Source organism: Helianthus annuus, chromosome 1 (genome assembly GCF_002127325.2).
Source record: "Helianthus annuus cultivar XRQ/B chromosome 1, HanXRQr2.0-SUNRISE, whole genome shotgun sequence".
Lineage (NCBI taxonomy): Eukaryota > Viridiplantae > Streptophyta > Magnoliopsida > Asterales > Asteraceae > Helianthus > Helianthus annuus.
Window position 1 is genome coordinate 10,904,545 of NC_035433.2, and position 19,312 is coordinate 10,923,856.

General features: G+C 38.2%; 1 protein-coding gene across 1 annotated transcript; it reads left to right on the forward strand.

Annotated features, from left to right (window-relative positions):
• Nucleotides 1-7,701: 7,701 nt before the first annotated feature.
• Nucleotides 7,702-18,556, forward strand: LOC110873268 (PKS-NRPS hybrid synthetase CHGG_01239). The gene is made up of 4 exons (XM_035982021.1): nt 7,702-8,732; nt 8,815-9,255; nt 9,338-10,368; nt 18,206-18,556. Exons 1-4 carry the CDS (start codon nt 7,784-7,786, stop codon nt 18,554-18,556), a joined length of 2,772 nt encoding a protein of 923 aa, XP_035837914.1. The 5' UTR covers nt 7,702-7,783.
• Nucleotides 18,557-19,312: the final 756 nt, after the last annotated feature.

Here is a 19,312-nt window from a genome sequence, read left to right on the forward strand (position 1 = left end):
GCGTGCTTGATAGTATTTGAATATTGATTATTGCTTCGCATGAATCTTGGTGACGGTCTTTATCACATAATAGAGTCATGCTAGAGTTTTAGGTTTTGGTGAGTGTCTATATCACATAATAAATCTCTAATCCTTTAGGGTGAAAATTGCATAAGTAGCCTTAGAAGTAATAATTGGTAATCTTATAAAATCAAGTGCTCTACTAATCGTCAATAGCTGTAAGGTGCGAGATTATGGATAGGTCTAAGTGTTTAAACCGTAAGGTAGGTCCTTCTTAGGAAGTTAACCTTTTGGCTGTTGTCTAGCAAGTCTAGCTGAGAAAACAAGCCTATCCTAGGTTTAGGTCTCGTAAGGGAGTGAGCCTTGTAGGATACTTTTATAAACCCATTAGATGTCTTGTAAAGGAGTCTAATAACCGGTAATTTAACAACCTTTAGGGGATCTTAGCGTGCTCTTGAGAAGGGTTAGGGGTCCTTAGATTTCCCGAGAGGTGAGAATTTTAAGATTCTGGTTCCATAGCAGACAACTTCCAAATATAATCATAACTAAAAGCAATCAGGATTCCTGTCTAGGTAGTTCCTTCATCATCCTTGAGTTCAGCCTTCGTGTGAGTTCGTGTCTAATTCGTTTAGTTAATTTAGTTGATTTTTTATTATTTTATTTAGGACTTTTAGAAACCCCCCATCCAAATAAACAATTAGTTAAGTCGTGTCAGTCTAAGTCTAGATAGAGTCATTAGCGCAGTAGAGTCTCTTGGGTTCGATACTCGGACTTCCTTAGGCTATACTACACCGATCGGTACACTTGCCGGTTGTGTGGTTTAGGGTTTAGAGAGTCTTAGTTTTATAAATTTAAAACTTAGAGAGTCTAGAATTAGGGTAATTTCAGTTGTTATTAATTAACCCACTTTCAGCACATCAAGTTTTTGGCGCCGCTGCCGGGGACTCTTGGCGATTGCGTTGATTACTTTGTTTGGACTTGATTGACATTATACGTGCTACGTGCTATTTGTTTGAGTCGTAGGAGTCTAGATTTATTTGTTTCTTTTTGTTTTAGTTTGTCGAGTCAGTTGTTAGTCTTCTTCTTCTTGATCTCCACCTAGTCCACCACCCGTAGCTCACATGGCCCGTAGGACAGTTTACGATCAGGCTACCACCGGCTTCGCCGGTGGGAATTCCCCCATCACCCTTCCAGAGATCCCGAACGATCGGTCTTGGCAGATTCCATCCTGCATTATGACTGCCATCACAAATTCCTGCCAGTTCCATGGTCGTGACGACGAGGATGCCCCCGCTCATATCAATCGCATCACTCGTCTCTGCAGCACCTTCTCCATTGAGGGTGTCAATCTTGATGCTAGGTATCTTCAGGTTTTTCCGTTCTCACTCGCTGGACGCGCAGCCGTTTGGTTCCATTCACAGCCAGCGGGCACCTTCACTACTTGGGCAGGTCTTCGCGATGCATTCTTAGCCAAGTACTTTCCACCAGCCAAGGCGTCTCGCCTTCGTGATCAGATCCACTCCTTCCGCATGGAGCCTGATGAGCCGTACCACTTGGCGTGGGAACGTTTTCAGACGCTTCTTTCCCGTTGTTCGCAACATGGTTTGTCTGATTGGGCGTTAGTTGAAAAATTCTACAATGGTCTTACTCCTGAGATTAGAGCTCGTTTCGATACTTCAGCAGGAGGGCAACTTATGGGCAAGAAGACAGTAGCTGAGTGTAACGATTTGTTTCAAAGTTTTGCCCATTCTGACATGGATTACAGCACTACCAGCAGGACTTCCATTCCTGTTCGTACCTCCTCGGCCGGTCGAGGGGTAAACCAAGTTAGCTTGGATCCATCGGTAGCTGCTGCTATGATCGAGAGAGTTAGAGAGGAGTTGAGGCAAGAGATGAGGCGAGAGCTGAGTGAGATTAAGAAGAGAGTTGATAGGTGTGAGGTCTGTAGGGGAGGTCACGACACGTTTGTCCCACTCTTACTCTAGAGCAGGTTGAGTTCATAGCTGGTCAGTCTAGGGGTCAATTTAGTAATAATAATAATCTTTTTAGCTCCAGCTGGCAGGGTAGTGGTAGTAGTAGTGGATATCGCCCTTCTGGCGATCCCCCTGGTTTTCCATCAAGTCAGTATCAAAGTAGGGGGACTGATTTATATCAGAGTGGTCAGTATAGTGGTTCGAGTAGGCAGTTTGCTAGTGGAGGACCGACTCAGGAGAGTCAAGGCAGTGGAAAGGCTCCTGAGGTTAGTACGAACAGGTTGGAGGAGATGTTCGCCCAGATGATGACGCAGACTCAGGCGTTCATGAAAAATCAGGAGCAGACGAATAGAAACCACGAACTTCAGCTAAAAAATCAAGAGTCTACTCTTTTAGATCTTCAGAGGTCAGTAGGGGATATAGCTAGGCAGTTGAGAGAGTCCCCCTCTGGTCAGTTTTCAGGTACCATTCTGTGAAAGCCATCACTACTCGTAGTGGGATGAGTCTAGGAGAGGTCGCGAGAGAGAGTGTTGAGTTAGAGAGTGACGCTGAGGTAGATGAGGAAATAGAGATGGAGGCCCCAGGTAAGGTGCAACATAGGCTAGACCCAGCAAGTACCGCACATACCGAGGAGCCTCAGGTTGAGAAGAAAGTAGAGAAGCAGCCGGTTAACGCTAGGCCACCGCCAGTGATTGATTATTCCCATCTTCCGTTTCCCGCCCATGCTAAGCAGCAGCAATATGCTAGGGAATACGAGAAGTTTCTTACGATGTTCACCCAGCTAAAGGTGAATCTTCCGTTCATAGAGGCCCTGAGATCCATGCCCAAATACGCCAAGTTCCTTAAAGATTTTCTCAAGCGTAAGGATAAGATAGGTGAGTGTTCTAGTACTCCATTGAATGGAGATTGTTCTGAAGTGATCTTGACTAAACTTCCTGAGAAACTCACTGATCCAGGCATATTCACGATCCCTTGTTTGTTTGGTGGTGATGTTAAAAACCACGCGTTGGCAGACCTTGGTGCTAGTATTAATTTGATGCCATATTCATTTTACGAAAAACTAGGCCTTGGTGATTTGAAGTCAACTCGTATGACTCTCTCGTTAGCCGATAAGACAGTTAAGTATCCGAGAGGGATTGTAGAGAACTTGTTAGTGAAGGTGGACGGGTTTGTCTTTCCAGCGGATTTTGTAGTGCTAGGTATGGAGGCTGATGAAAAAGTGCCGTTGATTTTAGGGCGCCCGTTCTTGAACACCGCTAAAGCGCTTATAGATGTCTTCTTAGGCACAATTACACTTAGAGCGGGTGACGAGTCAGTAGTTTTTGAGGTGAATAATGTGAAAGGGTCGAGTGAGGGAGTTGAGGCGATCGCTTCAGTGAAGGAGAACGAGAAGGTTGAGAGTGATGAGAAAGAGGCGGTGACTGAGCCGAGTCTAGAAAAGGTGTTAAAACCCAAGTGTGGGGATCCACCTGATAGGAGAGTAGAGGAGATAGAGGAGAGGTTACTAAGGTTAGAATCTAGGATAGAGACACTGAGTCAGGCTCAGTGTGGTGATAGATTTCGATATGAAACATCTAGATTCAAACCGCCCGATGACGAGTTGAGAGATTGTGAGAGATATGAGGGAGTTTGGAGAGATGCGGGAAATGATAGGTTTGATAGTGCTGCAGCCCGTAGTAGTTGGTATGGAGGTGGGCTACGCTTATATGATCCTCCATGAAGTACGTGAGAAGTTGTGCACCATTTGTAGAGTTTGTATATTGAGTCATTTATTTTTGTACTAGGAGTCTAATTTAGTAGTATTGAGTCAGTCTTTTGTTTAGAGTCGGTATTGCTTTGGTGTTTGCTTGTTTTTTATGCAGGTTTGAATACGTACCACCCGTACTCAATCTCCATTCGGGTGATTTTGGAGCTGCTTATCAGATATCAGACATTTATCGAGCATGTCTGTTAGTGTCAAAGCCGATCGCGAATGAAATGCTATACGATCGAGCTGGATTGGACGAGAGCATCCGCGCGAATTAAACCAGCTAAGTCTTTTCCGATTTGCCCTTGTCTTTTATTTCTTAGTTATTTTTAGTTTTTGAGTCGGTTTCCATCCTACATTGAGGGCAATGTAAAGTTTAAGTGTGGGGATGGGAACTATCGTTTAGTGTCTAGTTAGTAGTGTCTTGAGTCATAAAAAAATAAAAATACAAAAAAATTGAAAAATTGAAAAATCCAAAAATCCAAAAAAATTGAAAAAATTAGAAAATGTCCTTTGAAATAAGAAGTTTGCAACTTGAAAAGCAGAAAATGATAGAAAAGTTGGATTTTTGTTCGGGTTCAAATAGTAATAATATGAGAATAAATAAATGAGCTTGTGTCTAGTTTGGGATGTGCGGGTAGGCTCGGTTCGGTTTTGAGTTCCTTTGATATTAAATATACTTAATTGTTGGTCTACTAGTGGGTTCTCATCTAGGGAAAGTGGGGAAATTGAAACCGCCAAAAATAACATAAGGGGCCCCGTTATAAGTTAAAACCGTTAGAGTTTGTGATCATGTGAAAAAAATTAGAATAAAAAGTGAGCTAGAAACTAAATGAAAGTAGCCATTCCTATGTAGTCTGGGTTGGGGATAGCGACTCTACAGCCGGATTACCACTAGGGTGTGTGAAATCGACCGTGCAAAGCTATGAAAAGAAAAAAAATAATAAAAAGTACCGAAATTAAGTAGTCTGTGGTTGGGGATAGCGACTCTACAGCCGGATTGCCGCTTGTTTTGGGAAAGCACCGTCTAGACTCACGGAAAAAAAAAATGAAAAAAAAGAACAAGAAAAAAAATCTGATTGTAAACTCTCCTGGTTTTGATATAAGACGGTTGGAAATTGGTCCAGTAGTGATCGTTCCTTTTGTCCTATAAGTTTGAGGTGGGATTAGATGGGCTTGCAATTTTTAGAGTGAGACCCTAGATAGATTGACCCATATTTGAACCTAAATTGCATGATAAGGGCTTGGAACTGGGTTGGGTTTAAAAGGATCAATATACTTGCAATCGCGGCTAACACGAGTTTCGGTTTTAATAAAGTAACCTAAGCTTTTGTCCCGAATGATTTTCTCGACTATGATTCCGTTTGCATAATTCTTTTTCGAGGACGAAAAAAGGTTAAGTGTGGGGATATTTGATGTGGGGTAAAATACACATATTTGTCCCGTGTAAATTGTATAATTTTTGTATAGATTTTATTTGTTTTTATTTAGTTTTAGTATTGTATTATATTATTTTGTGTTGGGCCCTGGTGCAAATGGAGCGAAAATGGGTAATATGCAAATAACCAGCCAGTAGGGCAGAGTGGAGCGCCAGTGACTGAAGTAAAATTACAGCTATTTTCTATGAGTAGGTCGAGCCCACTATCTCTAATTTATCTGTTAAAGGCTACCATATGAAAACTATCAAGTCCCATTCTATTGGTGAAGGTTGCTGTTATGGAATAAAGGGAGATGACATTTATTATTGTTAGGATAGAAATAAAAATTAAGGAGTTGATGTATTACAAATCGAAGAGGCTGTGATGATGATTATTTTTTTGGAGTGGGGTTTGACAAACAAAGACAAATGAGACGCAAGAAAATAAAAAGGGCCAAACATGTTAAGTCCAGTAGATTTTCGTGAATATCTAAAGGCTCTCACTATCTGCACACCAAGTCAGGCTATCTGCACAATTAGGGTTTGCATACGCTGCGTATTGGTCAATACGCAGCGTATAGGGTTACCTGAATACGCTGCGTATTGGTCAATACGCAGCGTATATAAGTGGTAGGTGCACGACCAGACAGTCAAACCTAGTACCATGTCAAATCAGTCTTACATAGGGTGCGTATTGATCAATACGCACCGTATTGATAGACTGGTTTGACCTGATACGATGTTGTCCAGGGCACGTGAATAAAGTAATACGGTGAGTAGGGATCAATACGCTGCGTATTGACATGCCAGATGAAAGTCTATTTATCCCTCCATTCATATCTGTTACCCATCACCCGACATATACTTTGCTTTCCTTTTCATCTTCTTCTTCAGTAAATTGTTAGTTTTTGGTTCAACCTTGTTAAAATGTCATCATTTTGGAAGGATAATTATTTCGGTAATCGTTATTCTAACGACACATGGGGATCAAATGCTGCCAATGAGGAGGAGGAGGTTGTGTCTGGAGTCCCTGTTAATCAAGAAACACAGTTGCCAGACTTGAACAAGACTCCCACTCCACCTGTTGATGAACCAAATTACCCGGCGCATCAAGTGTGTCCAGATTACGGATACGGGTATGAATCTCCGTACGTGCAACAAAGTGGATACGGTGTTGAGAATGCACCTGTTGATGAACCATATTACCCGTCGCAGCAATCGTATCCGGGTTATGGGGTATACGGGGATGAAGGTGGATACGGAAGTTACAGTGGATACGGTGGTGATGGTGGATACGGGGGTGAAGGTGGTTATAGTGGATATGGGGGCTACGGTGGATACGATAGATATGGGGGTGACGGTGGTTACAGTGGATACGGGGGTGAAGGTGGTTACAGTGTATACGATAGATCTAGGGATGAAGTTGGATACGGTGGATACGAAGAACATGGTGGATATGGTTATGAGTCCCGTAACACATCACTTTATGAACCATCTACCCCGGGCAATCCATTTCAAGTAAATGAGGTATCACATTAAAATAATTATTGTTATTATATAATTGTTATTATTATTATTATTATTATTATTATTATTATTGTTAAAAATAATATAATTATAATAATTATTGTTATTGTTATTATTGTTAAAATACTTTAATTATAATTATAATTGTAATTATTATTATTATTATTATTATTATTATTATTATTATTATTATTATTATTATTGTTGTTGTTAAAAATATTATAATTATAATTATTATTATTATTAAAAATTGTATTCTTTTTATAATAATAATCTAGTTAGTCTAATTAACAAAATGGTTAGTTTAAACCTAACTTAGTTAGTTAAATCATAGTTATATCCTAACTAGGTTAGCATTTAATACAAGGGACCACTAACTGAGTTAGAGAACTCAGTTAGTCCAGTTAAGTGCCAAAAACAATAAAAAGTCCCTGAAGTTTCAAATTTTACGAAAATAGTCCCTGAAGTTTCAAAAAATTGACAAAACAGTCCCTAAAGTTTTGAAAATTGACAAAAATGGTCCCTGAAGTTTCGAAAATTGACAAAAATTGTCCCTGAACTTTTGAAAATTGACAAAAATGGTCCCTGAACTTTCGAAAATTGCAAAAATGGTCCCTGAACTTTTGAAAATTGACAAAAATGGTCCCTGAACTTTCGAAAATTGACAAAAATGGTCCCTGAAGTTTCGAAAATTGACAAAAATAGTCCCTGAAGTTTCAAAAATTGACACAAATGGTCCCTATACTGTTCAGTTAAGTATGCTAACTGAGTTAGTGTTTAAAGATGAAATCTTTATATGAAAGTTAACCTTGTTAAATCATTCTGTTAAAATAGTTTCAATAATAACCATATTAGTACCTGAAGTATGAGTTTCGATTATTATTATTATTATTATTATTATTATTATTATTATTATTATTATTATTGTTATTATTATTATTATTAATGTCTTTTTGACACAAATGGTCCCTGAAGTTTCGATTATATTATTATTAACGTAACTTTTTTTAGCGTTTCATGTCTCTAAATGATTTGAAGAATTGGGTACAAGAAACGGGAAAGGATAATGGTTACGTAATTGTTACCCGCCGATCAAAAAATATTGGCGGTACTACTGGGATGGTATGGCTTGTGTGCGACCGTAGTGGTGAACACCGTAGTAAAGCAACAGTTAGGAAAGCTGGTAGCAAAAAAATCGGCTGCCCATTTTCATTACTCGCCATCCGGGACGTGACGAACGACACGTGGGAGTTAAAAGTGGACTGTGCGAACCATAACCACGAACCTACGACGAGTCTGTTGGGCCACGCTTTTGTGCGAAGATTTACTAAAGCCGAATACAAGCTAGTGGAGCAGCTAACTGCTCAAAACATGGAGCCACGTATCATATTTCAAACCCTAAGAAAGCAGTTCCCCGACAGCCTGCACGTTCAGAAAGACGTGCAAAATGCGGTACAAAAAATTAGAGCGACAATAATGGACGGAAAGAATCCTATTCAGGCACTGGAAAGCCTGCTGCATGACCGCCGATTCATTTACGACACCCGACAAGATCCCAAAACAGATGTCGTAACAGAGATTTTCTTTGTTCATCCTTATTCAATCACTACGTGGCGTGCATTCCCGCACGTGATGTTGATCGACGCGACCTACAAAACAAACCTCTACAACATGCCATTTGTCCAGGTTGTGGGTATGACGTCGACTGGGAAGTCTTTTTGTATCGCACATGCCGTTATTTGTAAAGAACGAAGGGGTAACTACGTGTGGGTGCTTGAGCGGATCAAGTCAATATTGCATGAATGTATGATGCCGCGTGTGATAGTCACGGATAGGGAGCTTGCCCTAATAAACGCGTGTTCTAAAGTATTCCCGAACGCAAAAAGGCTTCTATGCCACTTTCACATCCAACAAAATATAGCTAGAAAGTGCAAGTCAGGGTTCGATAAAGAAGATTGGGGGAAATTTATGTCGTACTGGCGGACATTGTGCGAATCTTCATCAGAGCCCATGTACAAGTACAACTTGGAGAAAATGTATAACCGACTCGTGGTTGCCAACCGAGAAAGTAAGTGTTCCTTCAACAAACGACTCACCCAATCTATTATATTTCACACACGCTTTTACATTTCATTATTTTATTTTTACAGGTGTCTATGATTACGTCTACGAAAACTGGCTCAAAGACTATAAAGAAATGTTCATTTATGCGTGGACCGATAAGTGTCGCAACTTTGGTCAGCGCACCACCAACAGAGTTGAGAGCCAGCACGCAAATTTAAAAAGATACATTACGCGCGGGAGTTCATTGGAGCGAATAGCAAGATGCATCATTGATATAGTTGAAACTCAGTACGATGAAATACAAAAAAGTTTCACTGAGAGCATCGAAAAAACGATGAACCACCACAGACACCGAATGTTGGACAACCTACGTGGAAAGGTTTCCCATGAAGCACTTGATTTGCTGGAAAAAGAGCTACTGAGGAAGATGGATGTGTTGCGGAAACTTAACGCATCATGTGGTTGCCATATGTGGCTTAGCAAAGGATTGCCGTGTGCTTGTAGGCTGGAAAACTACACACGTACAGGTAAAAAATATTAAAACCACAAACCTTTTGTTATTTTGTACGATTTAGCTGTTTCTCACACCGTATTAACTTAACTGTGCAGGGCGTATAATACAACTCGACGAGATAGATGTATTCTGGCGTAAGCTTGACTTGCTCCCTTGTAAACTGGTAGACGAGGAGGTCGATATTGTAGCAGAGCTCAATAATGTGCGGCAACATTTAGAGGCGCAGTCCCCCGTTCAGCAAAAGAGTATGCTTTCAAAGATAAAAGCGGTTTTCACCCCGAAATCGTCAACCAAGAAACCACCGATCGTCCAGCAAAACACTCGCGGTCGGCCTACATCAAAGAAAGTACAAGAAAGGCTAGATGAAGCTGCGAGGTTAGACCAAGCTGCGAGATACAGCTCCTATGGCGAGGACAGCAACGTAATTACCGCTTCCCCCAAGCATAGGTACGATTTACCCCGACACAGCTCATACGTACCGTCAGAGGGCTCTCGTGGAACTGGTTCGTTTGTGAAGTCTGAAAAACCTAAAATGCAACCAAACAGTTCAACAAGTTCTAAAAAGAAGGAGACGAGGGATGATAAGGTTTTTCCATTAATAAAGGGGGACGAGCACTTGTTATGCATTAAGAGGTTTAAGAATCAAATTCCATCAGAGTTTCGCTCTTACATATCGCGTATACAAGATGTGACCCCAGACGGTCATTGTGGGTACAGGTCTGTGGCTGTCGGGTTAGGTTTTACGGAACACGCATGGCCCAATATTCGAAGAGATTTACTACTGGAGATTGACCATAACAAACCGCGTTGGAAGCATGTATTCGAAACATATAACGAAGGAGACTTTAAACGAATACGTAAGAGCATCGAATGGCATTCAGTGAAAGGGTGCGATGAAAGTCACTGGATGGAAATGCCCCAGGTAGGGCTTCTCATAGCGCAAAGGTATAATATTGTCCTCCACGTGCTAAGCATTGAATGGAGCTCTACCATCTTCCCATTAACGGATGCCCCACTAGATCCACGACCTCAAGCGATAACGCTTATACATGTTCACGGGGGACACTTCATACATGCTAAGTTGGAAGGAGACTACCCCATGCCTTTAGTCGACGTCGTCCGTAAGGCGCGTACGGGCCTAACGAGCGTCGAAACTAAGTCCGTCGTTGCCCGTTAGGCCCGTACGCGCCTTACGGACGACGTCGACTAAATAATATTTTTTTTATTATTTAGTCGACGTCGTCCGTAAGGCGCGTATGGGCCTAACGAGCGCCGAAACTAAGTCCGTACGCGCCTAACGACGGACTTAGTTTCGGCGCTCGTTAGGCCCGTACGCGCCTTACGGACGACGTCGACTAAATAATATTTTTTTTATTATTTAGTCGACGTCATCCGTAAGGCGCGTACGGGCCTAACGAGCGTCGAAACTAAGTCCGTTTAACGACGGGCTTAGTTTCGACGCTCGTTAGGCCCGTACGCGCCTTACGGACGACGTCGACTAAATAATAAAAAAATATTATTTAGTCGACGTCGTCCGTAAGGCGCGTACGGGCCTAACGAGCGTCGAAACTAAGTCCGTCGTTGCCCGTTAGGCCCGTACGCGCCTTACGGATGACGTCGACTAAATAATAAAAAAAATATTATTTAGTCGACGTCGTCCGTAAGGCGCGTACGGGCCTAACGAGCGTCGACTAATTAATATTTTTTTTATTATTTAGTCGACGTCGTCCGTAAGGCGCGTACGGGCCTAACGAGCGTCGAAACTAAGTCCGTCTTATATGTAGTAACTGCGTACAGGCCTAACGAGTGTCTCTGGAATATAACAGGTTCTGTGTGAATTTAAAGTTCAGAAGGCTTTATACGCTGCGTATTGATCAATACGCAGCGTATACGAAGTGTCAGTATACGCTGCGTATAGGGCAATACGCAGCGTATTAGCAGTTACTACATATAAGAATTAAGTTCCATGTTCTAACAGCTCCGGAACGGAGGATAAACTGGTTAAGGCGTTACGGTTCTAAACGATAGGTCACGAGTTCGAATCATGCTAAGGGCCGGTTCTTTAAAGAAGACCCCCTTTTATACTGATTTTATATATATTTACACTTTGGTCCCTGGTGTTTCATTTTTTATAAAAATGGTCCCTGAAGTTTCATGAAATTACAAAAATGGTCCCTGATGTTTGATAATTTAGATAAATGGTCCCTGATGTTTCCAGGATTTACAATAATGGTCCCTTATGTTTCAGGAATTGACACAAAATGTTTCCAGGTATGAAGTGTCAAATTTTACCAAGTTTATATACGCTGCGTATTGGTCAATACGCAGCGTATAGAAACCTGGCAAAAATTTGACACTTCAAACCTACCAAAATGACCCCAAATGTGCCTCAGTTTTATATACGCTGCGTATTGACCAATACGCAGCGTATAGGGACCTTGTTTTCTGTGCAATGATTGGTAATCAGGCACTGAGATCTATGGTTTATCTACGCTGCGTATTGGTCAATACGCAGCGTCTAGGGTTAACCTTATAGGCTGCGTATTGACCAATACGCAGCGTAGATAAACCCTAACTTTTGCTAGGGTTTGGTGTGCCAATAGGCACTTTAGTGTGCCAATAGGCACACTCATATCTAAATGGTTTGGGCCAAGCCGCACATCAATTAAATTGGGGCGCACGTGAGTGGTGGAAAAAAAGATAATTGGTTGGAGCTTCCTTGCACGAAAAGGAATTTATCACTCTTAATATATAATCGACGGCTACATTATCAGACGGAGGAGAGGAGGCCGCACGAATTGGGGGGACGGTAGTAGAAGCACAAGGATAACATCGGGACGAGGCTTTGCTGTGGAGTTCGACGATCCAGATTAAGAAGCATCTTTTGCAAGGTTCAACGCCACGGAATCGTTGGGTTGAAGCAAGAAGCTTGGAGAGCAAGGAATAACCGGGTTTTGCCATTCGGTTTCTTTTATTTTCTAGTCTTTTTGTTTTAATTCAATGAATTCATTATTTGAACCTTGTTTGATTATTTTTGAGACTTCGTTTGTTATGATTCGCGGCTAGACTTCTTGTTACTACCTAGATATGGATGATTGATTGCTATATGTTTTGATTATATATGGATTTTTGGAAGCTATGGTTTATTTATAAATTGTAAACGGCTTGTTCTATCAGTTAGATGTGTTTGCGTGCTTGATAGTATTTGAATATTGATTATTGCTTCGCATGAATCTTGGTGACGGTCTTTATCAGATAATAGAGTCATGCTAGGGTTTTAGGTTTTGGTGAGTGTCTATATAACATAATAAATCTCTAATCCTTTAGGGTGAAAATTGCATAAGTAGCCTTAGAAGTAATAATTGGTAATCTTATAAAATCAAGTGCTCTACTAATCGTCAATAGCTGTAAGGTGCGGGATTATTGCTAGGTCTAAGTGATTAAACCGTAAGGTAGGTCCTTCTTAGGAAGTTAACCTTTTGGCTGCTGTCTAGCAAGTCTAGCTGAGAAAACAAGCCTATCCTAGGTTTAGGTCTCGTAAGGGAGTGAGCCTTGTAGGATACTTTTATAAACCCATTAGATGTCTTGTAAAGGAGTCTAATAACCGGTAATTTAACAACCTTTAGGGGATCTTAGCGTGCTTTTGAGAAGGGTTAGGGGTCCTTAGATTTCCCGAGAGGTGAGAATTTTAAGATCTTGGTTCCATAGCAGACAACTTCCAAATATAATCATAACTAAAAGCAATCAGGATTCCTGTCTAGGTAGTTCCTTCATCATCCTTGAGTTCAGCCTTCGTGTAAGTTCGTGTCTAATTCGTTTAGTTAATTTAGTTGATTTTTTATTATTTTATTTAGGACTTTTAGAAACCCCCCATCCAAATAAACAATTAGTTAAGTCGTGTCAGTCTAAGTCTAGATAGAGTCATTAGCGTAATCAGTAGAGTCTCTTGGGTTCGATACTCGAACTTCCTTAGGCTATACTACACCGATCAGTACACTTTCCGGTTGTGTGGTTTAGGGTTTAGAGAGTCTTAGTTTTATAAATTTAAAACTTAGAGAGTCTAGAATTAGGGTAATTTCAGTTGTTATTAATTAACCCACTTTCAGCACATCAGATCCATAACATTAACAAATAACTTTGCATATTTGAGATCAGTTGTCATGATGTGTTCTTAACTCGTAAGTTAATTTTGCCTATTGTCAACTTCTAAGACTATAACCTCAGTGGTCATCTGAATCTGGTTATAATATATGTCTTTGTAAGATACGCTTATCATTTAAGGCAACACATCTCCATTATGCACTGCGACCTTTGTGTCCTCCACATAGTCGTCTGTTTGCAATGTTAGATTAGATTACAAAATCCTTATTGCCAAACTTTTATGATACAAATGCAAGATACCCCCACATTTAAGTGTTATAGGATATCATCCAGATGGGGTAATGAAAACCATTTCTACATACCCTTATAGGGTTATTTCTAAATGGATCCTCCCCCACATTTCTTGCCATTTGATTAACATTTCCGTAACTTCACTTATGATGACATTTATACACACATGATTGAACAAGATCAACCTCATTGTGTGAATTCAACTCATATTGCATTCCGAGTTGACCAAAGCAACACATGCCATTGTCATAAGTTTGTCACCAACTTAGAATAATTCTAATTTAACATCTAGAATAAGCTTAGACAATGAGTTCTGCTCATTAGCTTTTCGAACAAACTCTTAAAAAGTTACATGTCTTTTCCTTATAATGAATGAAAATTTTCCCTCAACTTTGTCTATACACAAATTCTTTTTGTGTTCATACACATTTGAATGTTTAGAGTTAATTAGTCTCCGTCAATACCCATAATTAACCAAGTACTAGTCTAGCATGCTTTAGACTACAATACTTTAGCATGTGAACAGAAGATAGATCATTCTGATTCTTACAGCCCTAAGGATATCATAATATCACTTTGCAACATTCATCCCTTGTTAAGACAAAATAATGAGACTTATTCATAATCCTAAAACATTAATATTTAGGAAGGTCTCACAAATTATTGTATATAGCACATAGCTAAATTTCATCATTCATTTAAGGAACATAACTTGATTACCTTTGATCTCCAACAATCTACCATTGACTCATAAGTACTTAAACATAAGTCTTAATCCAAGTCACTTTGTGAACACATTCATCACCAACAAGATGAATGTTTCTTTTCTACAATCACTATTATGTGTGAGATAGAGTCAACTAGATCGACACTCAACAACATGGCATTCATAATTTTGCCATAATTATTCATTAGGAGATATGTATATTTAGAATGCTCTCCCAAATGAAAGTAAAATCTCCATACACTTCAAACAATAATCAAGTGGTAGATGCATCTACTTATAAATCTCACAAGATTTATTAAAGGTATACAATAGCATATAGTATTTTTACTTTCATATGTTAGAATTCACACTTGTGAATTTTTCAATGACTTCTAATGAAGTATGCGACATGAATGTCGCTAGTGTATTTCATCTCAATACACTCACTACGTTCTTTCATTACTCATTCATGATGTGGTTATACATTTGATGTTTCATCTTTGATTTTTAGTCAATGTAACAACTCTCAAGTTGTTTATGTCCAAGTATTTTCATGTACTATCCGTTAAAACCATATTCTTTTAAACAATGTATAACCGACGTTATAATTATTTTCCACAAAAATAATTTATACGTCACAACCATTAGTGATTTATTTCTTTGTAAAAAAATGCATGTGTTATCCGAAGATATTGAACACAAAACAATAAAATACATTGGAAACTAAATCATAAGTGCCAATCACTTTTGAAATTTAAACAGAAGCATAGCCAATATGTAGACATCAAATAGCAAAGTGCTTTTATCTTCAACACTTTATAATCTGACCGAAATCTTCTCAACAATATCGTCCCATGGCATGTCTTGAGGTACTGCCTCAATAATACTCCATGCACTTGTAAGTACAAGTTCCCCATTTCATCTTGAAACTTTAAACTTGGACAATTATGCTCAAAACAATACCAAGTTGTTACAAATACTATATTTAAGTAGTAAACTTGAACAATTAAATTTGTTCACAACAACATCAAGTTGTTTTTCACCAAATAACATCCACTAGACTGTTACTTTGTTCACCATATGCTACTTCTAGTAAGAGTAGCAAACCATTTGAATTATCAATTTTATGCAAAACTTTGTTTTAAAATAATTCAAAACAGTTTCTTAGTTTTGCAATATATAATATTAATAATATCAATTAGGGTTATGAAAACATAGATCAAACCCAAAATATCAAATGGTTTTATATTGTTTAGTCTTACTACACATGTACTAAACATTTTCTAACATGCATGTTAGAAATAAAATGTTATAACAAGCACATTATAGAATCGAACATTTACATAAAATGTTTTCCAAATATATAGTTTATGAAATAAACCATTTCTCATCATTTTTAATGCACTTATAGGTAATTAAATGTTTACATAAAACATTTCTGTTCATTATGAACAATCTTTAACCTCATATTCATGATACACATTTTCTAACACACGTGTTAGAAAATTTAAGTCATTTTATATAAAACATCACAAATCACAAATTAAAGTTGGTGATAAAATCACACACAACTACACCATCACTTTATGGTGATTTAATTCTTGTATTTTTACTCTTCTATTTTTTTTCCAATCTCATTAAGTTAGGCACATAGCCTACTTTTAATACAAGAGACATGGGGTAGAGATAAGTCTCACTTAATTAAAGATTTTATTAGAGACATAAACTCTAATAAAAACTAATAAATTGACATGAAACCCTCCTTAAGAGTTTATCTTCCATATGAATGAAGAGTCTAGTAAATGATTTTAATTTCATTAAATTCATTTAAATACCATACCATCACTTTATGGTGATTTAATTCCTTGAAGCCAATCAAACATCAACTTCAATGTATGACATTTTATTTCTAAATCATACAAAGCATTAAAAACAATGCTACAACAAATTGCTTATATAAAATGTCTACATAAAACATTTCAAAGCATTTGTATTTTAACCATTTTTAACAATCATGTTAAAATGAAAGAAACTCTAATGCGCACGTTAGAAATATTAACATTTCCACAAAATGTTAATTCGACTTGCTAAAAACACATATATGGTTCAAATAAATAAGTCATTTCTAATACACACATTAGAAACTAAACAATTAAAAAATTGTTTCCAAACTAATGCTTTTCATGAACGTTTCTAACACACATGTTAGAAGACAAATGATTGCAAAAATCATTATAAGACTTATTTGTTCATATCAATCCATGGGTGAATGAAGAGTCTACTTTAAATAGAGACTTAATTAGAGACATAAAACTCTAATCAAGTAACATAAAACTCTTATTTAAAGACATAAAAAACTCTACTTAAGAGAATTTAACGTTTACAAACAACGTATGGTTTACACCAATAATTCCGGTCTAACATACATGTTAGAGAATTTAACGTTTACAAAAAAAACGTATGGTTTACACTAATAAACCCGTTCTAACATAAAAGTCAGAAAAATTAACGATTCCCAAAATCATTTCAAAACCAAACGTTGGAACCAAAACTATTCGTTTTGTACCACGGTATAGGATTTAAGATTGTATCTCAATCTCAAAAAATTCAAACACAACAAGTTGTACTACATACAAATTTCCCCAAAAAATTTTTTGTAAGATCATAACCTCTTTAAATATTTTTTTATTCTATTATAAATCCTTTCGTAAACCCAAAATCCTTATAAATAAGGTTTTTAAGATTGTACCAACAATCTCATGAAATCTGTTTTAAGTTTTGTAGGAATTAGGTTCACTTTTTGTAAAATATAATTACGAAGTATATAAACGTGGGTGATGCTAACCGCCTAACAATTACAATTCTATTATCTACACTCTTCTGATTACAAAAAATCTGGACGATTTCCGACAACGATTCTTTGATTTTTTTTAATAAACGATTGATTTAGATATTATACTTAGGGTTTTGATACAAAGTGTTCTTCGGTTTTACATCTCAAATATGTGTGCTTCACGTATAACTTTGTCTTTTATGTTTCCTTTAGTTTTGGTATGTATTTGTGTATTTGATAACATTATTTTCTTTTGATTTAATAACAATTCTTGTTTTCAAATATGGTAAATTACAAAACCAACCATACGTGTGTATTGGAGTGATACATTATGCAATGGATACGTCTTTGGAGAAATTTCAGAAGCTAAAGCGTCCAGCTAGATTTCTGAAGCATTTGATGAGATTTCAGACTTCTCCGGCGAGATTTTAGTCGTCTCCGCCAAGTTGCAGACTTCTTTAAGGGTCTACATATTCACACACCCAACTGCCTATTTCCACACCCTTCAAGACGCCTCGTATAGGCCGATACAAGGCGTCTAGGGTTACTTTATCTGACCAACTATTGAACCTCGTACCACGTCACATCACTCACATCAGACGGGGCGTCTAGGCCTGTACGAGGAAGCAATACGAAGGGACCAAGACGCCTCATATAGCCCTATACGAGGCGTCTTGAAGACAGATGTGACTCTGAGTCTGACATGCGACATAAAGCAATATGGGGTGTCTAGGGCTATACGAGGCGTCTCTGTTTCATATAAACAGGAACTTACAGTGCACTGTTCATCCACCCGAGCATTTCTTCCATTTCTTCTATTTCTTTGAAATATATTTTCTTGTTTGCATTCGTGTTCTTATCACTGTGAAGTGTTGAAATGTCATCATACTGGGACGACAACTATGTCTTTGGGTAGTATTCTAGCGACGTATGGGTGCCCGAAAACGTTCCGGTAACAGTTATTAGCTTAACTGTTTTAATTACTTGTTGTTTTAGTTGATTATTTACTAATGACGATACCGTTTTTTGGAGGAGTCCGGCGTTCCCGATTCTAACGAGCAAGAGGAGGTTGTGTCTAGTGTACGAGGAAAACAAAACATACCGTTTCTAGATTTGAACACGCATCCCCCTGTTGATGAAACATCCCCTGTAGATGACTCATACCATGCTGGTCAACCAAGTTATCCGGGGCAACAAGGGTATCCAGATTATGGATACAGGTGTGAATATTCTTACGTGCAACAACATTATCCTGATGGATATGGAGGAGACTGTGGTCATCAGCAATTCATTTTCCCGAGCGGTCCTTACGTTCAACAAAACTATCCGGACGTTGGAGGATATGGGGGTGAGGCACCCCCATCCCGGACAATCCGTACTTAAAAAAACAGGTATCAATTTTATTTTGTTATGTTAGATAGATTAATTGTTATTATTATTATTATTGAAATTTGTATTATTATTATTATTATTGTTATTATTATTATTATTATTATTATTATTGTTGTTGTTGTTGTTGTTGTTATTAATATTGTTATTATTGTCAATGTTACAAGTTTTCAACTCTCTAGATGAACTAAAGAAATCGATCGAGTCTTCGTTTCTTGAATAACTCATTTCCTTCGTATTTGTCACTCAAACTATCCCACAATTCCTTTGGCGAGTTTTTGTTACCGAAAGTGTGTAAGATCGATTGTGGTAACGACATCGTAATCAAGGACATTGCTTTCTCTTCGCATTCGTAATACTTTCTTTCATCATCAGTTAAATCAAGATAACCGGTAATTGTCAAAGTTCGAGCAGGTTTTCCTCCAATTCCTAAGGTCATACATAACCCCAGTTTTAAATCTTCCTCTTTGATGTATCTCTCAAATTGTATCTTCCATTCCGGATAATCTAACTCATTCAACAACACGGGAGGTTTATCACTGCTTCCTACTTCATTGTTGTGTCGAATACTTTGAACAATGGTGTTCTCAAATTGTTTGCCATCTTTACAAGATCTTGGTTTTAACAATTATTTAACACTTTCCAATCAACTAACTTACTGATGAAAACTTAACAATATCACAAGTACTGACAAAGATTAATTTGTTAAGAACTAACAACTTGAACAAATGTGGACAATGATTTTTCTCA